Source organism: Branchiostoma floridae, chromosome 2 (genome assembly GCF_000003815.2).
Source record: "Branchiostoma floridae strain S238N-H82 chromosome 2, Bfl_VNyyK, whole genome shotgun sequence".
In the NCBI taxonomy this organism is placed as follows: domain Eukaryota; kingdom Metazoa; phylum Chordata; class Leptocardii; order Amphioxiformes; family Branchiostomatidae; genus Branchiostoma; species Branchiostoma floridae.
Genome location: NC_049980.1, coordinates 30241212 through 30268269, shown reverse-complemented (window position 1 = coordinate 30268269; position 27058 = coordinate 30241212). Strand labels below are relative to the sequence as shown.

Below are 27058 nucleotides of genomic sequence, written 5' to 3'. Positions count from 1 at the left end.
CGGGGAGAGGAAAAGGGAAATTTTGCCGGAGGTCCCTCAAGGAGGGGGAGGAAACCGGGCCCGTGGGGCTTAATAAGGTGTGATGAAACAAGAGGTATACAGGGGGATGCAGGAAGCTAGCTAGATATAGATTTAGATCGATACCACCTGCTTGTTCCTGTGTGTCAATGCTATGTTAAAAACCACACACACGCACACACACACACGCACACACAAACATACAAGCACGCACACACATACACAAACACACACAGGCACACACAAATACACACACACACACACACACACACACACACACAAACATACAAGCACAAACACACACAGGCACACACAAATACACACACACACAAACACACACACACACACACACACACACACACACACACACACACATAGGCACACGTATGAGGACGCACGAGGACGCACACACGGACGCACAGCTTTTGACATCATGTTCAAGAACTTGGTAAACTGTTAGGCTACATCCTGTTAATGTTCAGGACAGCTACATTGAGCTTTGTATGTTTTCATCAGCTGAATGACCAACTGGCGGATCAGCTGGACAGAAACGTGCCAAACTTCATGGCTAAATTCGAACTCCACAAGGAGAGGATGAAGTCACGAAAGTGTCCGATACTTGTCGCAGGTCAGTATGTGACGGTGTTTATTTTATTTTACCATATAGTATACATAATTTTGTACTGTTATATGTACTGTTATAGTGATTTTAAAGCCCTATCTGACTCGTAGCTCGCACCATAAGCTCGTGGATTCAGCATCTGTTAAGGATGGCTCCACGTCATGAAACGTCTTTGTAGTGGCCCACTCCCTACTTAACGTTTCTACCATTCCTTCACTAGCGCTCTGATAGGCTAAGCGTTCAACCTAAATCGATTGATCGTTATGTATACTAGAGACCTAATGCAAATAAGAAAAACCGCGTCTCATTTGATATAAAAAATTTGACATGAACATCAATTCCCTACCCAGGAGAAACGTCTGCAGGGAAGAGTTCGTTAATAAACCTGCTGCTGGATGAAGAGGTGCTGCCCACGTCCCACCTCAGTAACACGTACACTATATGTGAGATCCGGTACGGGGACGTGCGCACCATCAAACTGCACAGGAGGGACGGCACCTGCCAGGACAGAGTGCTACAGGTCCGTCAACTGTCTTTATTTTTACGTAAACGACTTTTGACAATGATGACTTATCTTTCTACAAAGCAGCGGTCGCTGAGCGACCATACAGCGAAGAAAATAAGATTTTAGTCGACCCTTGATTTCATCATCAAAAAATTTTGCGAGTTGTAAACTTTTGATTTAGAAGATAAAACACGCACATACATAAATATTAATGCAAAATCATTCTTCAACGATAAAATTGGTTAAGCAATCTTTCAAATCTCAGATCAAGGGGGCGTTACCTGACGTCTTAGCGTGATACGCACGTCTCGACTTAAATTTTCTACGCACGGAGGCTCTTCTATAGTCTAAACAATACCTGCGTAATTATATTCCAGGAAGAAGATTCCTTGGTAGATCTGCTGAAGAAGTATGTAGAGGAGAAAGGGGATCGGGACCAGCCGACGGACTATCCACGGGTGGAGATCCTGCTGCCCAGGGACTTCCTCAAGGTTTGTGTCTTGACAATACGATACCTTCCTCTAATTATTCCAGCCTCTTAAAGCCGCCTTTGATTGCTTGATTAATGATTGGGGCTGTGTTATACATCTAATATAACTTTTTAAAGATTTTAAATGCTATTTTTGTAAACCTTTGTAAAGTAAAGCACTTACCTACAAGTTTTTGGTCAGTCCACTAACCTTTTTTTACAAATTGAAATGCCTCAAAGTCGTTTGATCATGTGACTTGTAGGGAAGTGTGACGTCAACAATGGGTCAAAGGTACGAGATAGTTGACAATTGGACCCGTCTCTCGAAAATAATTTCATCATAGAAAAATTTCATCAGGTTAGCAGATCATAGGACATAAGATTTTTCTTTTACACAATCATTTTTCTCACCTGCTGGACCCGTGTCTGTTGAGAGGTGGTAGATGACCTCATTCTAACAGTATTGTTTTGGGGCTTATATTCAGGACATCTACATTGTGGACAGCCCGGGGATCGGAGAGAAGGAGGAGATCACCAAGCAGGTGAAGGAGTACCTGACGGAGGCCTTCGCTTTCATCTACGTCATCAAGAGTGACAACGCCGGCGGCGTGCAGACCGACAGGGTAGGTGAAGATCTGGAAATGGTAGACATAGCATACGTCGATGAAGGTTAGACAGGAGATGCCACATAACAGTTAAGCAAGCATTATTGAATGGATAAATGAATGACAGTTTATTTGCTTGTCTTCGCTTTTACACGCCCAGTCAACGTTGGCTTATAAGACACAGTATTGATGACACATACCTATCATACAACACAAGAGGACAGTGGTACAAATGAACAAAATCAATAAGAACGACATCAAATCATATGTACAGGGAAATAGAGTCCATAATTGTTAAACCAAGGTTTCACAAAACAAGCATGCAGTTTCGGATAGATTTGAGTTCGTGAATGCTTTGGTAGGTATGGGACGTTCCCTGCTATTTTCAATAGTGAGTCGCATGGTACATTATAGAAGACGCCATTAAGTAAAATGATGCATGAGCTGAATGGTGGCATGTCTTTGATTGAATCCAGCTACAAGCCTTATTAAAGGAGGTGGCCACGATGAAGAGCAGCGGTACAGAAGACATCCCGGCCTTCTCCGCGAAGACTGCAATCTTCGTCTGCAACAAGTGGGACCAAGTATGGATTTATCTTGCTATTTTTTTAATGCTAGCGATGCTAATGTGCATTTCTTCCGAGTAACGACTCAAAATTGGCGAAAGAGTTACATATTTTCGAACAGGAAATAATGGTAAAATAAGGACATTGAATATATTTCTGTGTGTATTCGAACAGAGTAACTATGTGTGTTACCCCTCCCCCACCCATTCCTTTTATGTTTGAAAAAGAAATAAAGAGTTGAACGTTCACTGATTGGGGACCATTTTGCTTCTTTTTACCAACTTTATGGTTTCTTTTTCTTGTTGAGATAATGGAAAAAATTGTAGACTTGTTGTAATGAATCTAGGATTATGAAGTAATCTTTGATTCGTAGTCCTCCTGTACAACTACAAAAATGCAATCACTTCAATGACAGCATATGTTGGCCATGCCTTTTGTAGGTCCCTATTGCCGAACGGAAGCTGGTGAAGGAGGACACCATCAGGAAGCTGCAGGCGTGCTGGTCCGGATCGTCAGCTCGCCAGGTCTTCTGTATGTCCACGGCGGAGGCACAGCGCCTGCGCGACCAGGGTCACGTGTCTGCTGACTTCTCCCGGTTTCTCGACGGGCTCGAGAAGCTCATTCCCGAGAGTTTGAACTGGAGGATAGAGGTTTCCTACAGGTTAGACAATTTGAAACATTGTTTTTAAAAATTGAATTCAATTACTAAACCTGGACAGAAGATGCACAAACCTGACGTTCTGCTGCAGTACTAAGGGAAGTCTCCAGTCGACCCATATAAAAGTTGATCTTCGCCTGTCCAAGGCCTACCCAATTACCAAATATCATTACAACCCATCCATAGATTCTAAGTTATCTCTGGTTAAAACATGAGAAAGATTTGGGGTCCATGTCAATAGCCTTCAAAAACTAATGTTTTTTAATCTATTCCTAAACTTTGTCACAATTAAAGGCAGTGATTGCTGGAAGGTAACGGTCTGTTTCTTCTTTCTTTTTTCTTGAACACATCCATCATCCGAGTAACTTTGCATCCAAATATTGCTATTCAAGAAATGAAGGACGTGTTCTGTCATTAACAGGTGGTTGGACTACTTTCTCTCACGCACCATTTACCACCTACGCGCGTACGTACAACAAGGGGAACAGTCACGTGATGAGAGGAAGGCCAAGTTCGAGCTGGTGAAAAGTCGTCTGCACGCTCTCGGTGACCAGGCTGATGACGTCATGAAGATGCTTAAGTCTAACGTGGACAGCAGCGTAGAAGTTGCCGTGCAGTCACTTCGGGTAAGCCGGCAAGAAATTGGCAATTTTTCCGAGATACGCTTTTGATTGCAGAAGTACTTTTGTAATGTGTACAGCCCAAAGCTGTAAACAATTAAATACGTGATCGCAGATGTACTGACTTGCCAAATACACAGTGTGAGTTTACAGTTCCACGGCTTTATTAGATGCTGCAATCCTTTGTACGCCCAAAAGCAGTTACTCAAGCAACTGGATATGATTCTGCTTGAGTAACTGCTTTTTACTTGGATTTCTAACCTTCATTGACGGTGGGAAAACCAGTTTTGGCCAATTATTGTAGCGTGGTCTATCCAATCTCTATCTGTGCTTCGGATCATGCAGCTGTATTACAACTATACACTTGAAACGTTTCTCATGATAAGATACAAATGACCAACCAACACCGTTGATGTTGTTACAGGAGCACCTGACCAGTGACCAGGTGAAGCGGACAGTGATGACGTGGACCGAAGCCGACCTGCCCACAGTGGAGGGGAGCCTGAACATCATGATGAGGAAGATAAAGGCAGCCATCTCACAGCGCATTCAGGGAGTCCTGTCAGACTGGGAGAAAGATCAGGCATTTTTCAGGTGCGTTTTCCTTGTCTCATAATATCAATATATCTAAAATGGGATCAGCAATCATCATTAATTTTCAGAAAGGATATGACTTTCTTCAGATTATTGTTATCAGCACTCTGACGGGAAAATTTGATAACGAAAAAAGGCGTTGTGCAGTTTTGTGTACTGACACGTATTTCAGTCAATACCTCCACTTATTTCAATGTCAAATTAAATACAACTATGAGTGATGAAAGTCGTGTTAAGAGCATTTCCCTGGGGCACAACATTTGTGGCATGTCGTTATTCAAACCCAGGACCCCTAGGCCCTGGACCAAACACCCTGACCGCAATACAATCACTACAACACATAGACCTAACATGAAAAGGTTTTCGTTTCCAGTCGGCAGCGGGAGGTTTTGATCGAGCTATTCGCGTCGGCATTCCGCACGAAGATCGAACGGAAGCTCCTGGACATCGAGGGCGCCATAGATGGCACAGCCATGGTACCCACTGACCCTGCCGCCGACTGTGGTGAGGAGGAGGAGGAGACGACAGGCCATGGGAGGAGCAAGCTGCCCCAGCTGTTCATCGAACCACATCTCAGACTCAATACAGTTGGAAAGGTACTTTATAATAACCAAACCAAACTAGATGGTCACATCAGACCGGTAGAACACAGGATATTGGAGAAGCAGTGCTCCAGTTAGAGTCTAGCTTTTGCAACCGCCATATTAGACTTTGTGTCATTGGACAGAATGATATAGATAAAGTCTTCAGGGCTGCAGGCTAAAAAACCAGATACTTGCAAAAACGATTACCTAGCAGCATTTGCTATATAAAAGTAGGTTACCGTTTGGCTCTACCAATAGTTTGCCATTATTGTTGTACAGAACTTGGCTTGACATCTATAATACATGTAAATCATTGCAAGACTTTGTAAAAGCTTTTGTTGCTGTCAACCTTTATGTAGTTGTTTGGGTTGTTCATAGTTCCCAAGTTGATAGCCCACGTCGGTCTGATCATATGTAGGTAACCCTAGGTGTGACCTCGCCCGTGTGGCTCCCTATCGGCGTCGTGGCCGCGTTCTTCGGCCTGTCTGTGTACGGGATAGTTGAGCTGAAGAGGATCGTGGAGAGGAATAGGGAGGATAAAGAAGTCAACACCTACCAACAAGACAAGTCAGTACATAATGCATTTTTGTTTGAATTTCATTGTTTGGTGTCCACATCATCTGTAGTTTTCTTCTATGAGACTTTTAGTTAACACGCAGCTCGTGTTTTGGGCCCTGCCGGGCTCTTTGCGGAAATATACACAAGTGTATTTTTATTTAATTTATGCTTTGTTGTCTTTTATGTCATATTAGTCGCAAAGTTGGGTCGGGCACGGGCTTCGCATTGTGACCCTAGCATACGTCAGACTAAAACTCATGTCATATCTATAAAATGATACTATTACAGGTACGGGTACTTAAGCCGCATGGCTCTGAAGGAGTTGGAGCAGTTCGTCCGGAGTAACGAGCTGCGGGATTACGTCAGAAGCCAGCTGAAGCCGGCTTACTACTGTCTGGAGCAGCTGCAGGAGGTCGTGCCCAAACAGATCCAGCTGGACCTGGACCTGGTCAAGGACCTGAATGAAGACGCCAGGGACGAGAAGGTAAGACGCTAGGATGGAAAGCTAAGACGCTATGGATTGAAAGGTAAGGCGCAAGGGATAGAAAGTTAGGACGCTATCTAGAGATAGAAAGGTTAGACGCTAGATAATAGGAGGGATGGAAAGGTAAGGCGCCAGAGATGCAAAGGTAAGACGCTAGGGATGTAAGGATAAGACGTTATGGATGGTAAGGTAAGACACAAGGTATGTTAAGATAAGACGCTAAGGATGGAAAGGTAAGACAATAGGGAGGACATCATCCCCATAATGTTTTTATTTTTGCTGTCGTCATAGCAAAAATTGATTGCAAGGTGAGCGTGACTTGACGCGTACCAATGATAAATATCAACACCCTTCAGCCCTTCTTATCTTTGTTGTTCCAGGTCTACACCATCTATTACTACCCGCTCCTACAAGTCATGGACAATTTCCATCGAAGGCTGAAAGCGTTTTGGGTTCAAGAACTCTGGACTCCCGACATAGACCCGCAAACCTTAGCCTTTGCAACTAAGGTAAGACATGTTTGTTTTCTTTTTGTCTTTGAGGACAGTATATATTCAACAAAGCTATAGACAAGTTTCGTCGATTCTGTGTGATCGGGTTATAACCTTGTTAGGAAAAAGAAGTTGAATTTGAAAGGCAATTCCTTTCTTTTTGTTTATATGCACGTGCATGTGCAAAGCTTCGCAGTTAAAGTTACATTCCTTCTGTGTCAAATATAGCACCATATTGGCGCGCATCTTCTTTCCTAAGCCCAATGGCCACACAACTCTACCGAGGTGTTCATACACCCATACTCTGCCTCAAATGCTTTTTGCTAACCAGAGAAAGCAATTTTAGTCCCATAGCCTTGGAAGAGACCGTACGTAGATACTGATGGCTGACCGTTGTCTGTTGCAGGACGTGTATGACGGTCCCGTCTGCTCAGGACTTCGTGCTGAACTGAAGCGGGGGGAGCTGCGCCATCAGCAGGCAGGTTCGGCCGGGGGGAAACCTGTCACCATCAAACTCTTCAGGGGGATGGTCACTCATCGGAACGTCATGGAGTTTCTGCAGGAGGAGGACATTTTCAGGTAAATATTGATGTCCATGATGTTTATACTGATTACAGAAGAACAGTCAAGCCTGTACCTGTACATGAGGGCCAACTGGTCAATGTGACGACTTTTTGTTAGTCCCTCAGATAATTTTTACATTGTGCAACTACCACAAGTGTCAAGAATTCTGTCTGTAGACATAGACGGGAGTCTATCCGCACCCTAAATGTCCACCTGGTCAATGTGGCCACTTTGTTGTGGTCACATTTTCTCATTGACACGATGGAATCCTGTCCGGAATGACCACCTGTACATGACCACATGGACGGCTTTTATCGGTCCCCTGACTGGTCTTCTTGGGGGATAGTTTTGACTGTATATTGTATATACTTTAAAGCTGTAGGACTAGAAATGGAGTTTTCATTTAATTTTGGTACAGTTTCCGGTAGACTGAATGGCAGGTATGCAGACTGGCTTTCTATGACATGACTAGCCTTCTGCTCTGTGATGTTAGACCACAACTCGGTTTCGAAATTTTTTTACGTGTCATGTTTGTTTTCCAGAAAGGTGAAGAAACACCCGAACCTGATACATCTCAGCGGCTTCTCGCGGATTGGTCAACTTCCATGCCTCGTTTTCACTCCCGTGGTGACGGACCTGCGCACAAGGATCTCCGAGATCCACCAATCAGCGCTCATGAAGAACGCCTACGCGCCCTATGACGTGTTGCTGGGAGACATGACGCAGGTGCTGAACGGGTTAGAGTACCTGCACAGCAAGGGTCTCGTGCACCTCGACTTGTCGCTCAGCACCGTGGCGGTATGTTTACGAGCGGACATCATATATTTTCCTATGCTTCATGAAACATGTTAAAACAGTACTGTACTTGATCAGAATGACTTCTTGCAACCACAAGATGGTCCAAATGAGCTATTTTGGGTGACACCTTCTAAGCTATTGAATGTGCATTTTGGGATCGTTTGGCTGTTGTCACTTCTTTTTTGTGTCTACATCTACTGTTCTTGTCATGGTGTCGTCACTCTTCAAGAAAAACCTTTTCATTGACTGACTCCAGTTTTTTTTGGTCCTACTGGTCACACTGCGTTTAAGGGAACATAAATTATATTTCATAACGTTAGTTATCCCTCATCTTTCCTGGCCCATCCATGTTATTAGTTACAGAAGTTACACGTCTACTTTATACCAAATGCGCCACTGTTTTTGTTCATGTTCAGGTTGACAGCAACCACGTTGTGAAGCTGACGAACATCGGGAAACCCCGTGAGGCCAGTTTACCGCATCAGGGGTCCTTCGACGCGACGAAGGCGGAGGGATATGTCTACCTGGCACCCGAGGTCCTGCGGGGACAGGACTACGTCACCGAGTCGGACATGTACGCCGTAGGTAAGTGTGACATGTGTACGAGGTGCGTAAAAGATTGGAATCGCAGTTGGGCTGTCTAAAAGATAGCCTGGATGCTAACTAGACTAGTACTCTTACCGCCAAGTTCTTAGATGCTAGTATTGGAACTACGGAAAAATCAACTTGAATGGTACCCAAGCTATCTGTTATCATTTAGTTATAACTTGCTTAACATATCTTATAGGTGCACGTGTCTCACTAGATATTACCTAAGCTCTAATCAGATGATGAAGGATCATCATGAGAAAGTTGCCAGCTGGCAAAACTGAAATAGATTCTACCATTTACTTTCCCTTAGGTCTCATGATGTGGGAAATATGCTACAGGGGAACTGCTTACGTGGATGAGAACGTCAAAACTTTTGCAGAGCTGAAAAGCTTCGTCTGCAGCAACCGCCGACCAAAGACGCCAGAGGACCCGAGCGATGGGGGCTACATCCGGGAACCCAGGGACTACAACAAGTGGACGGCCGTCATGGCGTGCTGCTGGGCCAACGAGCCGGAGAGTCGTCTGACGGCGAGCAGCTGGCGGGAGAACATCAACAAGACAGGAGACTCGAGATCCGGCTCGCTTCGACTCAGCTTCCACGATGAACACTTTCAGACTAACGACACCTGACAATGGACTATAGTGCACTGAGACCAAACCCTAGCCTATGCTGTTCAGGCCACCTCACGTCAATATAGGATTTTAGAACAAAGAAATGATTCATACGTTATTTTCGTACATACAGTGAAGCGCTTATCGACAATCGTTCGACACAGTCCTCTGAACCTCATCACGTTGAAATGACAGGAAGCACATGTCACGTGACCTGAAGGGAAGTGTGACGTCAGGAATGGGTCAAAGGTGCCCGGCAGTTGTTAACGGCTTCCGTCTCGATTGGTTGATATAGTGTGATGTAAGAAATTAAAGTAAGAACAGGGTTCTTCAAAGTGCAATGCCACGTTTACACACATGTCATTCAGGAGACAAATAACTGTTTGCAATAGCCATGGAAAATGTTAGATAGCCTTCACGTACCACTAGAGTCAAGAGTACTCTATGTGTGCGCGTGTTTTTTTGCATCTAGTCTTTTACCTGATACCTCCCATGTACGAGTAAGAATACAATACATTAAAAAAATAACTATGCAGACTTTATTCATTACAGTCGTTTATAGTATTCGTTTTTTTTTATTCCAGTCAGTTAGAATCTTGTTGTTTTTGCTTTCAATGCACATGAACTCCAGCTACACCATTAGCATATGGTCCCTATCGTAAATACTAATCCGCATCTTTTCATTTTTCAGACAGTTTTGATAATGTCACATTATTACCACTAGACTAAATTGTACATGGTACATGTAAATGGACGATAAAACGATGTTGAAATCCTAACTCTATCGGATGATTTCTTTCCAAATGAATGTGGTAGAAATGTATATATACTTGTGCTACGTACGGTTCCATTTGCAACGGTGCTCGTAAAGGATGTAGACTTGGACAGGCTCTGAAGCCAGAAATTTGTCCCAGTGGACTGCCGGATATCGAGGGGGTACCTCTCGGTGTTTTTCAAGATTATGCCACCGTGTCTATTCGTCGCCGGGTCCCTGGTTGATTCTAACTGGGAATCAAAAAAAATCCAGGCGCCCAGTCGTACCCCAAAACAGCCCGGTAGTCTCAGAGTGTACTTGTCCCAAGAAACCACATTGGGGCCACAACCGAAAGTGCAGAAAAATAGCGCGTATACTACCTGGATGTACCCTTTTTACCCTTACTTGTTCAATGCCCTTCAAAATTGACAAAAGAAAACACACCCACGTTATAACATGTGACGGTAGAGTTTAGGAATGTGTACTTTAGACTCGGGTGCTTACTTAACGGTGATCGTGGTGCCACTATTGCACTGCGACAAGTCGAAAATAACTCTTCTTTTTAAGATCGGACTTCTAAAAATAATGATCTTGTAAGAATTCATAAAGATAAAACTTTAGGATTTGTTAACCCTATTCAGACCGGGGGGGGGGGGGGCTTTTGAGGCCCGCGCTAACTTCGATGTCCTATAACGCCAGAACGCCTTACGCTAAAGCCACCAAATTTGGCGAGTTTTCCTAAAATATTGTTGGCAACAATTTTGCGAAGTTTGACAAATTTTCCATTTTTTCGTGTTGCCATGGCAACCGTTTGCTGACAGGCAGTTTTGCCAAAAATCACTATTTTTGGTTCTAACAATGTATTTTTCACATTTATTTGCTATATTACTGCTATTTTGTTACATAAATAAAATCTTATATTATTTAGCATATCTTTCATAATTATATATGCATAAATTATGCTAATTTGATGACGTCATCAGCCCAAAATCCAAGATGGCGGACCGTATGGCCAGATCAAGAATAACAAGCTTATTTTCCCTTAAAATTTGTAACTACCTGGTATTTTTTCATCAAAAACCATCTAAATGAATGAATTTAGTCTATTTCCATTGCCCTTTGTGATTATTTGTTGCAAAAAAAGAAGTTTTAAAAATTCAAGGTGGTGGATATAATATGGCGGAGCCTATCTCGTATCTTAGATGTGCATGACGTCATTTTATGACGTCATTATGACGTCATCGATGTTGCTATTGGCAATACAAGTCGTAATAAACATTATTATTCTGTTATCTGCACTTATTGTTACATTTTTGTAGTATAACTTGAAGTTTTCTGAGAATACCCTTTTTTCATGGGTCCGGCCAATATAATCAAATTGATGACGTCATAATTACGTCATCTTACGTCAACGTAACGTCAAACGTCAAATAATTGTCAGATATTATGTCGATATAATGTCCTGAAAATTTGGTGGCCTTACGGCACGTCGTTCGAGAGTTAGAGGACTTAGAAGTGGAGGGCCTCAAAAGCCCCCCCCCCGGTCCAGGGATGACCAAAAAAGCCCGGTCTGAATAGGGTTAAATTTGTTGTATTGATCATTTGTCATTTTTTTAAAGTAAGGTTTTAGAAAACTTTTAAATTTTGAAATTTTGTAACCGTGCAAATTTCGTAATTTCTTTTGAATAACTTGATTTGTTTTATTCATTTTTTAATATTTCTATTAATCAATTTCATGAAAGAGTATTGAAATCTTCAAAATATGAACACTTCTTTTGCTCCTTGGATAGGAAGGAACGTATGATTAAAAGGATAGCACTGAAAAGCCAATTATGAAAAAATAATTAGGTAGAATAATAGGCCAGAAATAGACTGTTTTTTTCACCCTTTTTCATTTTGGACAAATCCCTATCGACACATTACCACTACTGCGGAGGTATTCTTTAGCCTAGCATTTTCGCACAGTAGTTACTGTACGTTTGTACTTTGACACAGAATAAAGGTGAGATAACATGGCGGAATTAAAAATGGCGGGGGCATCTGCAGCTGGTGACTGCCCCATGTCTCTGGAAAACTTCGTCAGAACTCACCAACTCCCCGCGGTTGTCAGGGTTACGGAGGGAATCTACTCTACTGACGTCATCAGCGACTTTTCTCTGGGGGACGTGATAAAAATTTTGCCGCCCAAAGGACAGTCCAGGCCGCGGGGTAGGTGTTTTTTTTACAAACCGTTTCCTGTAACATGCAAGGACAGAAAGACAGAAAAGCTATAAGTATCTTTGGGTCTCTATAACCTGCCATCCCCTGCAGTGTTAGGATATCGTTCTAGTGTGTAAGTTGTTATATAGAACTATATGGCTCTCGTTATGTTAGTTTTACACAAACTCGAGTTACTTTAAAGTCGATGGCAGTTCCAAACCAAATTCTTACTTTTTGACGACATGTGAGCCCCAAAATAACCGAAAAGGAATACTAGTAATACATCTCATATCTTTATTCAGTGCAAGAAATATCTATGGATGAATCAGTAGTTATGAACCTTATGGACAATAAAGCCACCTAAAATTAACCCATTAACATTATAGGGCGCCATTGTATTCTAATGTTCGTTCAGTGTCAAAATGTCTCCCTCTCTGTTGACTGAATCCTGTTTAAACTTCGACATTTCATGCTTTATATTTACACGTTTCACTACGGACTCCTCTGTCTGGTCGAAGCGGCCATACCTGCTTTGTGAACAATTGCACGCAGAACAAGCACGTATGGATTAACACGGTTTCGGGCATTGTTTGACTGACTGCAGGCCTGACAACCTGTTTTCTGATAGTGCATTTCATTGGCTAATATTTAACTTCTGAGCTCTGCTTGTTGTTTGCAAGGCCTTTACACTGTGACTCTCCATGACATTCACAGAACCAACCTGTGATACCATGCAAATGCTACAAGAACGGTTATTCTTTGTAACGTATAATTAGGTTGGTAAGCTAAATAGCAAGATTCTTTCTTTACAAGCAAGCGTTTTATTCGACTGATACATAAGGTATTTGATATGTATACGTGCAAAAACGTTGCGTTTGAAACCGCATCTGTAAGCAGCGACACCTATGCTGCAGGGCAATGTGAGTCAATCAATGACAGACGTCGACGGTCAGCGACGCGTCAGCTGTGTACAAAGAATCTTGTGGCTTAATTTTAAACGCTATTTCTGTACACAAAGCAAAGCTCTTACCGTCAACTTTTCGATCAGTTTTCTAATCATCGTTATCCAAAGCCAATGTTACCTGACCTGACGATAGAAGTGTCAGCAACGGGCAAAGGTTTTGGAAGTTGGTGCCAGCCCCCGTCTTGGCTTAAAAAGTTTACCTTTGTCTACGCTCAACGTTTTTTTTTTTTTTACTCAAAACAGGGTACGACCCGGATGGCGACGTTCCTCCTTTCGATGAGGTCAACATCGTGACAAAAGGGACCGGAGAAGTCAAGACCCACTCAGTCTACTCGGACCTCTATGTCAGGCCCGTCCATTCGATTGACAGCACTGCCTTCCAACCTCCCATGGACCTCCGCGAGCTACTAAGGAAAAGGGGCGCGGTCTTCCCCGTGGATGTTGTCGTGACGGAGGGAGAATTTAAATCTGACAACGTCCGTTTGAAAGTTGGTAGCCGATTGGTTGTGTACAAGGAAAAGACTGTCAAGGTGGTGTTGGCTGAAAGCGGGGACAGAAAGTTGGCAATCAGGGAGGATTATCAGGGTAGGTTTCGGATCAAACCAAAAAGATACCTCTCTGCCTCCGACCTGTACTCCTCAGCCATAGATAAAGAAGTCAGAGTCTTGAGATCCCCGAAGTTACTAGCAGACTGTAGACTGGATGAAATTGGCGTCGACGACGTACTAACTCCGACCAACATCGTCGGGAAAACACCTTCGGCCTCGGGTTCCGAAGAACCGGTGGACTTCCTACTGTGCATGCGCATAAACAAGACTACAGGCGACAGAATTCCGATCCGAATCCCCCTTTTCACCGACTGTTTGTTTGAGGAATGCTTGGACGCTGAGATCACTAACCACGGGCAAAGTCTGGGATACACACTCGCGGAGCTCGTCCACATGTTTCTCGTGGAGTTGCCGGTGAATGTCGAGCTCGTCCGAAGTGATCCGACCGTTCCCGATGATCAGCTGGTTACCATCGGCACCATAACTGTTCGGGGCGAGTACGCCGACACGTTCTTGGTGGCGAGAAAACGCGGAAGCGCAGACAAAACGACGGCGTTCGAAATGCCAACACACGCCGATATCAAGGTCAAACTCTGCCAAAAGAGAGATCACGTCAGCCCAAGAGTCGTTGCCCAACACCAGGCGATTGAGTTTTTGCCTTTAGATGTGTACAATGAAAAACTGACGAAAGTTACAACGTACGAGAGTGTCTACACGCCACCTCCCCTGCCACCGCGCCCGTCTAACTTGCCTCACCATCCAACAACATCCACTGCTTCTAGCAACGATCCTTCCAAACAAAACATCCCAGCAGTGCCTCTACGGCGAGATTCCCTTCATAGAGGCCACCGACCTCCTTCTCACGAGAAAAGTTGGAGGCAGACATCATTCCACCCCGATTCAGGACACTTAGACCACCGTCAGCTCCGCTCAACCAGACCGCTGTCAGCGAGCGACACCCACCTGCAGCCGCGCGTCAGCAGGACGCTTCCCGCGCAAACTACACCCACGGCCCGCGCTAGAGCTAAAGACGGGGGCAGTGCCCTAGTGCAGGGCATGTCAAGAATGTTCGGGGCAGTGACACGGAAGGTTGGAGAAGCAAAGGCACATCTGAGGCACAGCAAGGATTAACTAACGTCCACAGACAGACTAACCCAACACGGGCGGAAGGATTGGAACGAAAAAAAAAAATGGTCGAAGTATTACGTCAGTGTGCAAGCAGAATGTTTCACAAAACCCGTTGCAGTTACTTTAATTCATTGTACTTTAATTCATTATAAGTCTGTACGTGGAGCACCTACTCAAAATGCAAACAGCTCCGATAGTGCCAAATCGGTGACATAAATCTTAGACTTCATTCATTCATCTGTTGTCGCTGGTGGGCGGGGTAAGACGACGAACAACGTCTCTCCACAGCACTCGGTCTTAGACTCAGGGACTCCATGCCCATGGTCATCCGTTACATGAAGAAGTGTGGTAGGCCCACCAGGCTCGTCAGCAGCCATCCTCTGTTTATATTTCCAGTTCATGTCGCCTGCTTGGAGGTCCCTCTCGATTGTCCGTCGGTCGACCTCTGCGTCTCTCACCATCTACAAATGTTATCATTTCAATTTATGTAATAGAGGAATCACTGCAGATGTTATCTGACAGATTATAAAAGTTCTTATGTTTCTAATTTTTGTTATCTTTATTACGTGCGTGTACATTGCATTACCAGATATGCCCTCTTCCTGTTATTCTCCCACATTAATTGATGATACTCCCGATACTGTTATGTGCTGTGTCGATCATGAATAATGCTTTGTTTGAATTACGAATTCTTATCAGTGCAATAAACACCAAGGCAAGCTCAAGTGTACAATGGTCTTGTTTGCTCTGTTCTATTGACGATAGGTTGTGCCTGGTACAGTTCCGAGAAAAGCAGAACTGTTGTTCGAGTAACCGCTACGGTTGACGGGGATGTTCCAGCCGATTCACCTGAGTTCTTTACACCTTTATAGGCTGTATCTTTGGTATGTATTCATTTCATGGCGACCAATCAATGCTCACTATAAGCGCCTTTATGTCCCGTCACTGACACATGGCAAGCGCCAACTAACCTTTAGGTAGACAGATCAAGAACAAAGACAACCATTTCTGCACGTCAGTTTGACGAGGAAGTCAATACTGCTAAAAACACGGAAAGGGCGAAAAATGTTTCTTTGTTGTGTCAACTTTACACAGCAACAACGGGTCACTTCCTCTTTTGGCACCAAAGAAATGTAATAGCACGTATTTACGAAGATGAATATTTTTTAGTTTCAAGTTTTCCTCGCCCCATCTATTCACTGTTTGACGTTTGGGACACCACATAAGATCTGGCAACCAGTTTTTCCATGTGGATCCACGCTTCTCGGTTTCTGTTTATTCACTAAGTGTCATGCCTGTCCATCCTCTGACATTATCTTCCATCTTTTCCGCACTTACTCTCTTCCCTGGACCGTTTTAATGGCGTTTTACATTTCTCGTAGGGCTTCAAAAACTTTCAACTGATTTGATCTTGCTGATTGCCAAATAATGAGCTCATCCAAATACCTCTTGTGCAAGATAGCCGTTGTTTTGTAACACGGGACTTTGACCGTGTCTTTGAGCCACGGAGACACGATTGTTGATCATTGTTGCGTTGCCTACCTGGTCACCCGTCTGACCCGAAGTTGTTTTGTTTACAGTTCAAACATGTTTCAGTGCTCGCGGCTACACCTGAACTTTACAACTAACAATGGCGGCCGCGAGGCGGGATTCGGTGACGACCCTGGAGCAGTTTGTGTCGCAACACGCGCTCCCTGCCACTGTGGAGGTATCCGAAGGCCTGTACGCGACTACCCTCGACAGTGACTTCTCTATCGGCGACGTTATAAGGGTTCTACCTGCACGACACGCGCCCAGGGTGAGAGGTAAGGCGGGGGCTATGGTCGGCCCAACCCGGAAATAAATAACTTCGTAAATTGCATTAAAAGTGGTCTGTAAAGTACACTAAAGCTCTTCACTGTCGTGTCAGCTGTTGTTTGAATGTGTTCAACAGCAGTTTCATACGAGTAACCCAGTGAAAAGTTGTTTGAATATGTTTTTCCCCTTGTATCTGCTGTAACTATACTACAGACGGGAAACTAAAACGACAGAGTCTCTCTATTTCTCGACTTGGCGTTATAAGTACCCAAGGGTTTATCTAGCTATAGCAACATATTAACTACTGAGCTAGTGTGACAGACACTAAACTAAAGCTCGCCAAGGGAGAATATGCAGGATATCTTATCTTCTTGTATACAGGTTGACTGATAGTGCTCACTGACACATGATAGTTTGAAAAAGTCACTTCCGCGTTCCGAGTTTCTGAGTTCTGGTGTGCTGTATTGAGCTCTTAAACCACTTTATTCACCTCATTCAATTCTTTCTTAAGGTCAACCGCCCAAAGAAGTGGAAGTAGTGACCAGAAACGGCGCCTTACGCAAGACGCTGCCCGTGGACTGGCCCATCTTCGTGCGCCCGATCACGTCGGGTGAAGACGACTTCCAGCAGTCCATGGATCTCTCTGACCTGTGCCGCAGGTACGGACAGGGCTTCCCGGTCCTGGTAGAGACCACTGAGGGGACATTTAGCCCCAAGGGTACCGCAGTGAGGATCCAGAAGGGGGTCCGCCTCACCATACACTATGACGTGGCCGCCAGGACCGTGCTGGCGGGGGATGACAACACAAAGGTGGCCATTCGAGAGAGCTACCGCGGGGTGTTCGAGAAGAGACCGCACGTGTACCCGACAGTTCACGACCTGTACATGTCTGAGATGGAGGGGAAGGTCCGGGCCACAAAAACGGTTCCCGTTTCGCACCCGGACTTGGACTCCGTGTTCGTTGACGACGTTATAACGCCTACGGGAAAGAAAGGGAGAGTCCCCTGCGACCGCCAACCCACCGGTCATGTCGAATATATCCTCTGCACCCGCGAACAGAGGAAGGAAAACGGACAATTTCAAGCAGAGCCGATCAGAATTCCCCTCTCCATGGTCTGTCCGTTTGAAGAGATCTTGGAAAAGCATCAGAAGTCGGAGTTTACCTTGAGAGAACTGTTCCGAAACGGACGCCCGGAACTGCCCATAAGAATGGCTCTTGTCCGAGGAGATCCCAAATTTCCCGACAGAACACTAGCCTACATGTCCACAATAACTGTCGAGGGTATGTACGACGAGACTCACGTGGTGGCGAGCGAGTACGACAACGAATCTCCGGACAAACCAGTCTTTGAGATCCCCCTGCACGCTGGTCTCAAGGTCATACACAAAGTCAAGCTGTACACAGAACTTGATGGCAGGGTCAAGGTCAAATACTACCCCATAGAAACGCTACCCGAGAACATATATTTAGAGAAACGTGCACTCGTCACCGCTTATGAGGACATACCTGTAGCGCCCCCCGTCCCGCCCCGCTCTCGGGAAGGTGTGCGGAGTGCGTCGTTAAGCACTCCCGAACCTGAGTCGATGTCCCCAACCGAAAAAATCCCGCCTGTACCAAAACACGGATCGGAAACAGATAAAGTCCCACCTGTGCCAAGACACGGATCGGAAAGTGATAAAGCCCCACCTGTGCCAAGACATGGATCGGAGTCACTTCCCACCCCTGCAGTGCATGGCCGTCCGCGCCACGCGTCGCTACCTGACGATTGGTTGAGTTCCGGAGCTTCACCCGTTCAAGGCCGCCGCGACGACTCCGGTACCAGTACACTCGGCATCCACACGCTTCCACTCAAACCGAAAAAGCTTCACATAAAGAAGGGGTTCAAGAAGTTTATCAAGCGGGTGAAAGAGGGGCCTTTGAGTCCGAGGGAACATCCAGAACCCACCACAACGACTACGACAGGTGACGAAGAAACCGACGAGACACATATACAGGAGGAAGCACACAGTGAGCTAGACATACCTGGTCACAGGGAAAGACAAAACGTCAGGAGTTATAGACAATCGTCATACACAGCAGGAGATGAACAAGAGTGAGTGTTGACAGTCTGTTTTTGTAGCAGCTAACTGCCATTTCATACTATGATCTTTAAACAGGGCGTGATATGTAAAATAAATGGTATCATAGCTGTCGCCTCGTCCCCCGACCACCCTCTTATGTTGTACATAAGTTTGTAGCCAGAGATGTAATGAATAAGACCATAGTAACATTCATATCACTTTATCGACTTAATAAAAATCTATATATCGTCCATACACGATAGACACTTACGGGACAAACACTAGTACTCCCTCAACTAATAGTCACAATACCATCATTGCTAGCATAACTGTCATGTATCAAGCCTCACAGGACACACCCAGATCTTTCACAGTTTAATTTTTTTTCTTATTTCCTTCCCATTATCTCTCGCCACACCCAGGGACGCTGGTGAATACGAGTGGATAGACAGCAGTGATGAGGACGACGACTATCTGACGCCCGTGTCCTCCCCCTCAGACCCGGCCATGTCCTTACCAGCGCAGCTCATGAAAACAGCGCTGACCAAACAGCTGAGCCACGTGAGTGAGGAGGGTGGCAATGACAGCGACGGCAGTTACGTCACGCCTGTGACGTCACCCACTACATTGCAGGCAGGGGAATATTCGAGTGATGACGGTAAGGTCTACTTGGTCAAGCCTGCCTGTCTCTGACTTTTAGTAGCCTCTTTGTTCACAGGCCGTACTGTGCTGGCTTGCGAGTCTCCCGGCGTTCGAGAACCTTTTATTTAGCCCATTTTGAAATTTCCCATCAGCGCTCCCACAAAATGATTAAATCCGACGCTGCTAAAAGTAGGGGAAGATTGCTAATTTTTTAAATCAATTTTGACCCAGGGCTAGCTTTTTTGTCTGGTCTAAACAATCCATACTGTTGAACAAGAAGAACCTACAATGTCCGTGTTGTCATTGACAATCAGCGTGTTCCTAAATGTCCAAATTCGTTCGTTCGTCCGTCTGTCCGTGCGTGCGGGCGTTCGTTATTTCATTCATGCTTTCATTCATCCATTCACTAAAGTTTCCATTGCAGATGACGGTAGTCATGACTACGTGGAAATGGAGGAGGAGTCAGAGTTTGGGACCGTCAGCGCTCTGAAGGAGATCCCCAAACCCGCGCCCCGACATGGTCACAGGCGTGACAAAACATACCGGGGACAAGGACTCACCAGGACTTCCACTATCAGTACCACAAGTACAGGTATGGAATGTTTGTGGGCAATAACTCCATGTGACCTTTTCTTTTATAATCATAGACAACCATTCTTAAAGTGTGCTGCTTTCTCATTGTTCTGTGACAAGGTTCCCTCAAGTATGAATACTAGTAGATTGTCTCTATATGCAACTAGTACCAGCACAGGTAACGTTATAAGCTGTTTATACAAAGGCTTGAGTGTGACCTGTCCTTTGTTATTCACAGAGCAGTTCTTGATATGCACAGCTATTTGACCAAGTTCCTCTTAAGTTTAGATACTGTAAATTCAGTTATTTTCACTCTGGGATTTGTTTTTGCTGTTTTTTTGCAGTGTTTGGAGTTCACATTTGGAACGGTTCCAAAGAGTACAGTAGAAATACAAATATTCACAATGTCCTGACTAAAAAAAAAGAGGCTATAGCAAAAACCGTGAAACTAAAACCACAGAAAACATTTCAGTGATTTACAGTGATTTGTATCTCATGAAAACACGAAATAGAAGCTGATTCCTTTTCAACAAGTCAAACAAAACAAAACAAGACGATGTGGACCTTGACTCTGTAAACAGGTGCAGGTGGCATGAGTATCTGAGGAATGCACCAACCTGAAAACAAGTCTGATAACTGTGTTTGTGCCATAGTCAGGTAGACTCACAACAAAAGGAAATATTCATGCCTATTGGCAAAGTTCACACAAGACTGCAAAAGGGGGAAATGTATGTAATGTTTTTATTTCACGGTTTGGGGTTGACCTTTTCTTTTAATAAACAAACATTTTTCCTTGAACAGTAAAACCTTGCATAGCATTTTCAACTGCAAACTTACACCAGGAACAGTCCATTTTCCTACTACCGCAAAATCAAATCCCCTTGAATGTTTCCCTTTTGAGCCAATTGAGGTAATTGCATAGGTCATCATTACTGTATACACTTAACATTCCGGCTGTCAAATGCATACAGCAATGAAATACATGTACACAAATACTGTGTGACATAGGCATTGAAAGCCTGTATTACATCCCTGCACGTAACTGAACACAATGGGCTATTAGTAATCATTAATCCTTGTCTTGGCATCCCAGGCTGGTAAGTAGGGAGCAGAGGGTCATAAAAAGTACAAAAGGCCTAAATCACAAACTGGCACCAACATGCTGCATATCTATGGACGTTAGAGTGACAATTACAAAAAAAAAAAAAACCCTCTAAAACCAAACTTAAAAAACTCCCAACACACAGTTTCTTCTACAGTGCAATTTCCAGGAAGTTACCACCACATATTTCTCAAAAGGAAAGTTAGGCAGAATCTGCAGCCTTTTCAGACCATCAGTACCACAGAACTTTAATGTTTATGTTTGAATATTGATTTCTCATGGCTCATTGTCATGGTTACAGCTGCAGCAGAAAAGGTTGTTATGGGCAACATTTCTCACATTGACGTAGACTTGCCTGGTGACTCTTGTTCCTTCTATAGATTCAGGTTTCAGTGATCCGACTCCAGCGGAAAAGACGATACCGCCACCAGATTACAACATTCTAGACTTCTCCACACACGACATGACCAGGTTACTGCGCTACTTCCACTTTAAGGAGGACACCGTCCACTCCTTCCACACCCAGGCCATCACCGGACTCACGGTCCTGAACATCACCTCTAAGCAGATGGCTGAGGAGTTCCACATGGATGATCTTCAGATCAAGATGCTCAGTCACTTTGTTGAGAAGACGAAGGAAGTCAACAGGATTTCCCTGGCCAGAGCCACAGGTTCAGAATGTTAGGCCTAGGAAATCAGTCTTTGGTGCTTATTAATGCTAAGATCACAGTTCCAAACCAGGGCCCAGCCAGGCTGTTCATAGAACAAAAAGTAAAAGTGTATATCAAGAACTAAAATTTTTTTTATGCTCACAAACAGCCAGACCAGTTTTAACTTTTATGCTCAAAAACAGCCAGACCATTTTTGAAATGTGACCCTGGCAAGATACATGAAGCAGCAATCCTTGTTATAATAATATAATTGCAATTTTTATAAGCAATAAGATATTTGATGTGAAGAAAAGCCATCTTCAATTGCCTTGAAATACATGTAGAAACATTACATGCTTTTTTAACATGGATATCTACTAGCATGAGTGCAACTGCTAAGTGCAATGGCTGATTAAATCGGCTACTTAATTCAGTTTTTTTTTTCATTTTACATTTCAGTTGGGCAAACTTGCCCCAAATAAAAAAAATATGTTATTTGTAGGCCTAGCATGGCTTCTTGTATACATGTAAATAATTATATAAAGTCAAACGTTCAAACTCAAAGATTTTTGAGCTATGGCAACAGCCAAGTGGTAGAGAGCCACTCACAGAGTAAGGCCAGGTTACTAGTACTTCTCAAAACCTTAGCTTCTAAGTATATGTAACCACCTCTTCAGAATCCATTCAGTTTAGTTAAGAAGTCTAGTAAGTGTATAAATTCCTGTCGTATCATGTAATATTATACAGCTAATTGTAAATCTGAATGAACACTCACTATCCAGTTTGTCATCTGATAAACTCATGCAAGAACTGCTTTTCAGAGGGACCGACTGAGAAATGGTATGTTAGAAAAGCTACATTCTAAAAAAGCTGTATGATGGTTTGATTACATGGCCCATCATTATTAGAAAGTAACTCAGTGACATAAAGCCGGAGGTGCCATGTTTGAGGGGAGAGGCACGTTTCCTCCAGCAGATTAAAGATCCCACCACATTAGTCGAAAGAACTGGCTACCTGCTTGTGTAAGTGTACCTTCAGTCAGGTCTCACACAGCTTAATCCTGCATTATACAATAGGTGTTTTGCCGAACGGCTATTGAGACACGTACATGCGAAACAGTTTTTAAAAGGTTTTCAACCAAGAGCATGTTTTCAAACCTCATGCACATTAATGAAAGCAGTTTTATTCATAGTCTGTGTAACACAAACTCTGCTGTCCAGGGCTGTAACTGGCCCCTCCCTGCTAGGAAGCCAGCGAATGTCGAGCGGACTGCTATAAGCAAGATTTAATTAGGCCATGTTATTCAAATCAATCATAACTACGTCTCATATTATGTGTGCAATGTATGTATATAAAGAGCTCCACCCAGATAAACGTATGTGAGAGTTATAGTGTCAGATGCCAGGGATTGAAATACTTTTTTTTTTGCTACATGCAAAATTGCAAGTTGGCAAAACATTTACGTGCAATTTGAAAAATTTACATGCAAAATAAGACTAGGCAGTGATCGCGACGAGGGTCGCTAGCTTGAATCGGCGAATTTTGATTACATCTATTGAAGCTACCGGAGGAAGTTAGCGGCAAAAACAAGGAAGGAAAAAGACAGATGATCATATGTCGTTCTGTCTAAGACTAGGGTGTCTAATTCCTGAGAGTATTTTTTATGGCCAGGTATTTTCAACATGCAAGATTGCAAGTTCAGAACATTTTTACGTGCAAATCTCGAAAATTGTGTGCAAATTGCAAGTTAAGTATGTGTATTTCGAAGCCTGGATGCCCATAAAAGCTGTCAAGTTTTCCTATACAAAAAGATGCAGTTGATATCATGTTGTGATTGATTATACTTTAAAAGTGTGACCTAAATAATTGTATGTACTACTAAGAGTAGCAGGATGAAACTTTATTTACTTGCAATTTTTTTGTCTTTTGTACTCCAATTTCTAAAACATGTTAGCAATGTGTTACCGTTATATCATTATCAGCAGTGCAAATCATGCAAGCAGGCACCCATACACTGCTGGAGGTGAAAAGCCTGTATAGTTTTGTAAAACCCAGTATTTCTTGTGGTTCACGTGATAATATCATGTATACAACATGTGTGTCAGATTCTGATCAGGTAAAATCTGCAATTCTGCTAGTAGAGATCCGGATCTCTACCAGCAGAGTCTCTAGTTATACTGGATCTAGAATTTCTACAATGACATTTACATACAAGAAAAATCAAGACATTTGAAAAGATGACACTGTGGCTAACAGTATCTACTAAGAGCTCAAGTTTATAAAAATCATTACCTATTTTGTGGAAAATAATATGGTTTTTGATAGCTAACAAAATTTATCATTACTTACATGGTGACGAAGTTTAAATGGTTGTAGGATGAGCAAAATATCCAAGTATATGATCAAAAAAGAGTGTTCATGAGCTAGCGCATGATCCCCATTAAACGAAATTCATGCACATAGACCTATTTGTGTTGTAAATGTTTGTGTGAACAGTTGTAATGTTGTAGTGCATCAATTCTGACATAGAGTTATAATGTAAGAAAGACGCAACAGCATAAATTTACACACTATGACATTCTTTATTCAGTGTCAAGACTACAATGTATAGTGTTACTTTTCAAATGACATAAAATATTGTGGACAAACATGTATTACATCTTGTACAATCTCCTGGATGGAGCAGCAATCAATCCTCTTCACAACCTGGAGAGCAAAAATAGATAAATTAATATCAGAATAAAGCTGCAAACAGAGCAACATTTTGTCTTCTTTGAAGCCCCTGTAACTGTCAAACTTGGCTGACCATGGCCTTCTGACTTTCTCTGAACCATTGTCAGGAGTTAGTTGGGAGTACCAGGTTTTAGGTCATCTGTGGCTTTGGGTTGATCAGCAAGATTGCCTGCTACTGAGTACTAGTCTTGTACAGTTGCAATTGTCTGTGCCTGCTGTCTTCAAAGTCTGGAAAGTTGTCTTTTCGTTACTGGAACTAAGATAGGATGGATTTCAGACTACGTCCAATACAGAAAAGCGACCCGAAGGCTGATTTGAGCTTTCAACATTAAACAAAGGTTCAAACAAACAGCGCTGACATTGGTCTGGTGCAAAGTGGTGCAAATTCAACAGGCCCTGAATTTGTGACAGAGGCTTTAGCAACAGATACATTAGTGATACTAAACTGTACTTACCTATAGTGACTGTTCTACAGATGATCATGAGGGGTTAGTCGTCTGCCTGCTCCCAGCTGGGTCGAGCCGAGTGGAAAATGCCGGCCTCCTTCATAGCCTCGAACTCTTTCTTCACATCGTAGTTCTTATAGAACTCCTCATAATGACGCTTACTAGAGAGGTAAAGAGGATAAAGGTTAGATGTAAGAAGAGCTCTCAACACTGTTAACACTAATAACAGGACTGCATAGTACGCAAGTACAGTCAATCTTCTAAACAGTAAAAGTGACCATCTACTTAAAGGTCCAGCTGGCCAATGTGACCACTTTTTGTTGGTCCCTTTGAAGATAATCTTTCCCATTGCACAAGCTTCAAGAATCCACAACAACAAGATAACAGGTTTGTAAGTGACTGGATAGGTTTTGGAAATAGTCAGATGTTTCAGATGGCATCTAACACCTTTCGTCAGGTTTCACCATTACAAAACCTGTTTACAGTACCCATCTGTCAACATGGACCAGATTTTATCACTAATATCGGTCTTTTTTGCCAGTTTTGACTGAATACAAACAAAAACATGAATTAAGCAATTATGAAGCCTATGCACACGTACATGTACACTTTGACTTTAAGGTTGCGACAAGAATAATACATTGTGGACACTAGGCAAAGGCTGATATTGTGACCACAAGCATGTACAGTAGTGTGTGAAAAGATTCAATGACTGCTGCTTGAACTCACCGTGGATCTGCGACGGCCATCTTGTACGCCAGTGTGACGCCCATGGCGAACACGAGAGCGACGGCACCGTGCTTCTTGAGGTGGCTGATGAGAAGTCCCCTCATCTGGGGCTTGGGGAGTCTGCCTGCCGGGACGTCTGACATGATGATAGCTGGAGACACAGAAACAATCAGACAATGTGTAACTTTGTGTCTAGTGGTCTAGTGGTCTCTAACCCTGCCTAGAACCTCAGGGTTGAAGGATCATACATGTCTTAATACCAAAGTTAGTTATCTTCAATCCTATGTTAGTAGTTATTTTTTGTACTTTGAGTTATTATTATTGTTATAAGGCTCCCTTGGAAATCAGTTACTATGTTAACTGAAGGGACTACCCTAAAGATCAATAAATAAATAAATAGAAAACTGATGTCAATGATGTTGGGATGGCAAAGGGCAGGCTATGCTACTAAAAAAAAAAAATTAACTGTTCTTGGTGGGAGACCAATGTACAGATGTTGGCACATTGGCACACCAAATCCATAGTACATTTTTGGCACTAAATTTTGTGTGATATGCTATATAAATCAAGAATAATCTGCATATATGTAAATAACACCATTGTGTAAATAACGAGAGCGAGAGGCGTTAAATGCCTGTGCTTGTGAGTTGTGTATGCATGTGCACTTGTACATCAACTTTACATCTTTATTGTACGACAAAGCATAGCAAATTAGCATGTCATTATCTGAAAAGACAGGTCCACACACACACAGTGACACACACACAGTGAACACACACAAACTTAAATTGTATGTTCAAACTGTGTTGTGAATTTATGTTTCTAGTTAAGTTTTGGAGGACTAACGTCTTCAGAATATTCATGTTGCACAAAAGGAGTGTAAGGACCAATAAGATTAAAAAGTCTGAAAGGAAAACATATATAATACATTTTATGGCACTAAAAAAAACAACACTCGACTTCACCCCCCTCCCTCACCAACCTTCTGCTTCAGAAAAACTAACATGGCAACTTCGGCACGATCTATGTCTTAAAAGACCGCACACAGCTTAATTTGACGTAAAGCAACAAACCTACGACAAGCTACAAAACCCCTGGGTAAAGAATCAAGTTGTTTTCAAGTCGTTACTTACCTCAAAAGAGTGAAAACTCGGCGGAGAAAGTGCAGTACGTTTCTCTGTTCACAACGGTGATGGCGGACGAAGGTCGGACATGCGCAGTTGGGTCAAAATGCAACGTGGTAAACAATAGTCCGCTATTCGTATTCAAGATTCGAAAGAGTCTTTTGATAACTAAAAAGTCTCAACACTTTAAAGGTATACTTGCTAGCTATCACATCAACAAAAATTTACAAATGATTTATACAAACTTTTCCATTGACTTTTCTTCTTCT

At 43.2% G+C, this 27058-nt stretch overlaps 5 protein-coding genes and 1 long non-coding RNA gene across 6 annotated transcripts in view; 5 read left to right on the top strand and 1 right to left on the bottom strand.

Moving 5' to 3' along the window:
- The window catches only part of LOC118409729 (3-oxoacyl-[acyl-carrier-protein] reductase FabG-like), an 876245-nt gene that overhangs the window by 238833 nt on the left and 610354 nt on the right, over positions 1–27058 (top strand). The gene's annotated exons all lie outside the window — the stretch shown is intronic.
- Positions 83–7357, top strand: LOC118409142. The gene is made up of 14 exons (XM_035810010.1): positions 83–94; positions 535–646; positions 991–1160; positions 1523–1636; positions 2100–2237; positions 2696–2803; positions 3226–3446; positions 3865–4069; positions 4488–4657; positions 5031–5253; positions 5660–5808; positions 6088–6283; positions 6664–6792; positions 7181–7357. The coding sequence occupies exons 1-14, from the start codon at positions 83–85 to the stop codon at positions 7355–7357; spliced, it is 2124 nt and encodes a 707-aa protein (XP_035665903.1).
- Positions 7879–9881, top strand: LOC118409742 (serine/threonine-protein kinase mos-like). Its single transcript, XM_035811025.1, has 3 exons — positions 7879–8136; positions 8553–8721; positions 9038–9881. Exons 1-3 carry the CDS (start codon positions 8014–8016, stop codon positions 9355–9357), a joined length of 612 nt encoding a protein of 203 aa, XP_035666918.1. The 5' UTR covers positions 7879–8013; the 3' UTR covers positions 9358–9881.
- LOC118409703 lies at positions 12102–15005 on the top strand. Its single transcript, XM_035810946.1, has 2 exons — positions 12102–12301; positions 13500–15005. Exons 1-2 carry the CDS (start codon positions 12106–12108, stop codon positions 14933–14935), a joined length of 1632 nt encoding a protein of 543 aa, XP_035666839.1. The 5' UTR covers positions 12102–12105; the 3' UTR covers positions 14936–15005.
- Positions 16563–21899, top strand: LOC118409693. The gene is made up of 5 exons (XM_035810927.1): positions 16563–16737; positions 17241–18822; positions 19213–19448; positions 19857–20024; positions 21488–21899. The coding sequence occupies exons 1-5, from the start codon at positions 16563–16565 to the stop codon at positions 21790–21792; spliced, it is 2466 nt and encodes an 821-aa protein (XP_035666820.1). The 3' UTR covers positions 21793–21899.
- On the bottom strand, positions 24316–26885 carry LOC118409755. Its single transcript, XR_004830474.1, has 4 exons — positions 26799–26885; positions 25666–25816; positions 24946–25097; positions 24316–24463 (listed from the first exon to the last, which is right to left on the bottom strand). It is a non-coding gene; the product is annotated as an uncharacterized LOC118409755 (long non-coding RNA).

Bases quoted from the DNA above. Each gene is read 5' to 3' on its own strand.
- LOC118409142 (XM_035810010.1), top strand. The intron at 1,637-2,099 runs GTTTGTGTCTTG...GCTTATATTCAG, and splicing joins TGCCCAGGGACTTCCTCAAG to GACATCTACATTGTGGACAG. The intron at 2,238-2,695 runs GTAGGTGAAGAT...GATTGAATCCAG, and splicing joins GCGGCGTGCAGACCGACAGG to CTACAAGCCTTATTAAAGGA.
- LOC118409742 (XM_035811025.1), top strand. From the start codon at position 8,014: ATGAAGAACGCCTACGCGCCCTATGACGTGTTGCTGGGAGACATGACG. The intron at 8,137-8,552 runs GTATGTTTACGA...GTTCATGTTCAG, and splicing joins TGTCGCTCAGCACCGTGGCG to GTTGACAGCAACCACGTTGT. The intron at 8,722-9,037 runs GTAAGTGTGACA...ACTTTCCCTTAG, and splicing joins GTCGGACATGTACGCCGTAG to GTCTCATGATGTGGGAAATA.
- LOC118409703 (XM_035810946.1), top strand. From the start codon at position 12,106: ATGGCGGAATTAAAAATGGCGGGGGCATCTGCAGCTGGTGACTGCCCC. The intron at 12,302-13,499 runs GTAGGTGTTTTT...TACTCAAAACAG, and splicing joins AGGACAGTCCAGGCCGCGGG to GGTACGACCCGGATGGCGAC.
- LOC118409693 (XM_035810927.1), top strand. From the start codon at position 16,563: ATGGCGGCCGCGAGGCGGGATTCGGTGACGACCCTGGAGCAGTTTGTG. The intron at 16,738-17,240 runs GTAAGGCGGGGG...TTCTTTCTTAAG, and splicing joins ACACGCGCCCAGGGTGAGAG to GTCAACCGCCCAAAGAAGTG. The intron at 18,823-19,212 runs GTGAGTGTTGAC...CGCCACACCCAG, and splicing joins ACAGCAGGAGATGAACAAGA to GGACGCTGGTGAATACGAGT.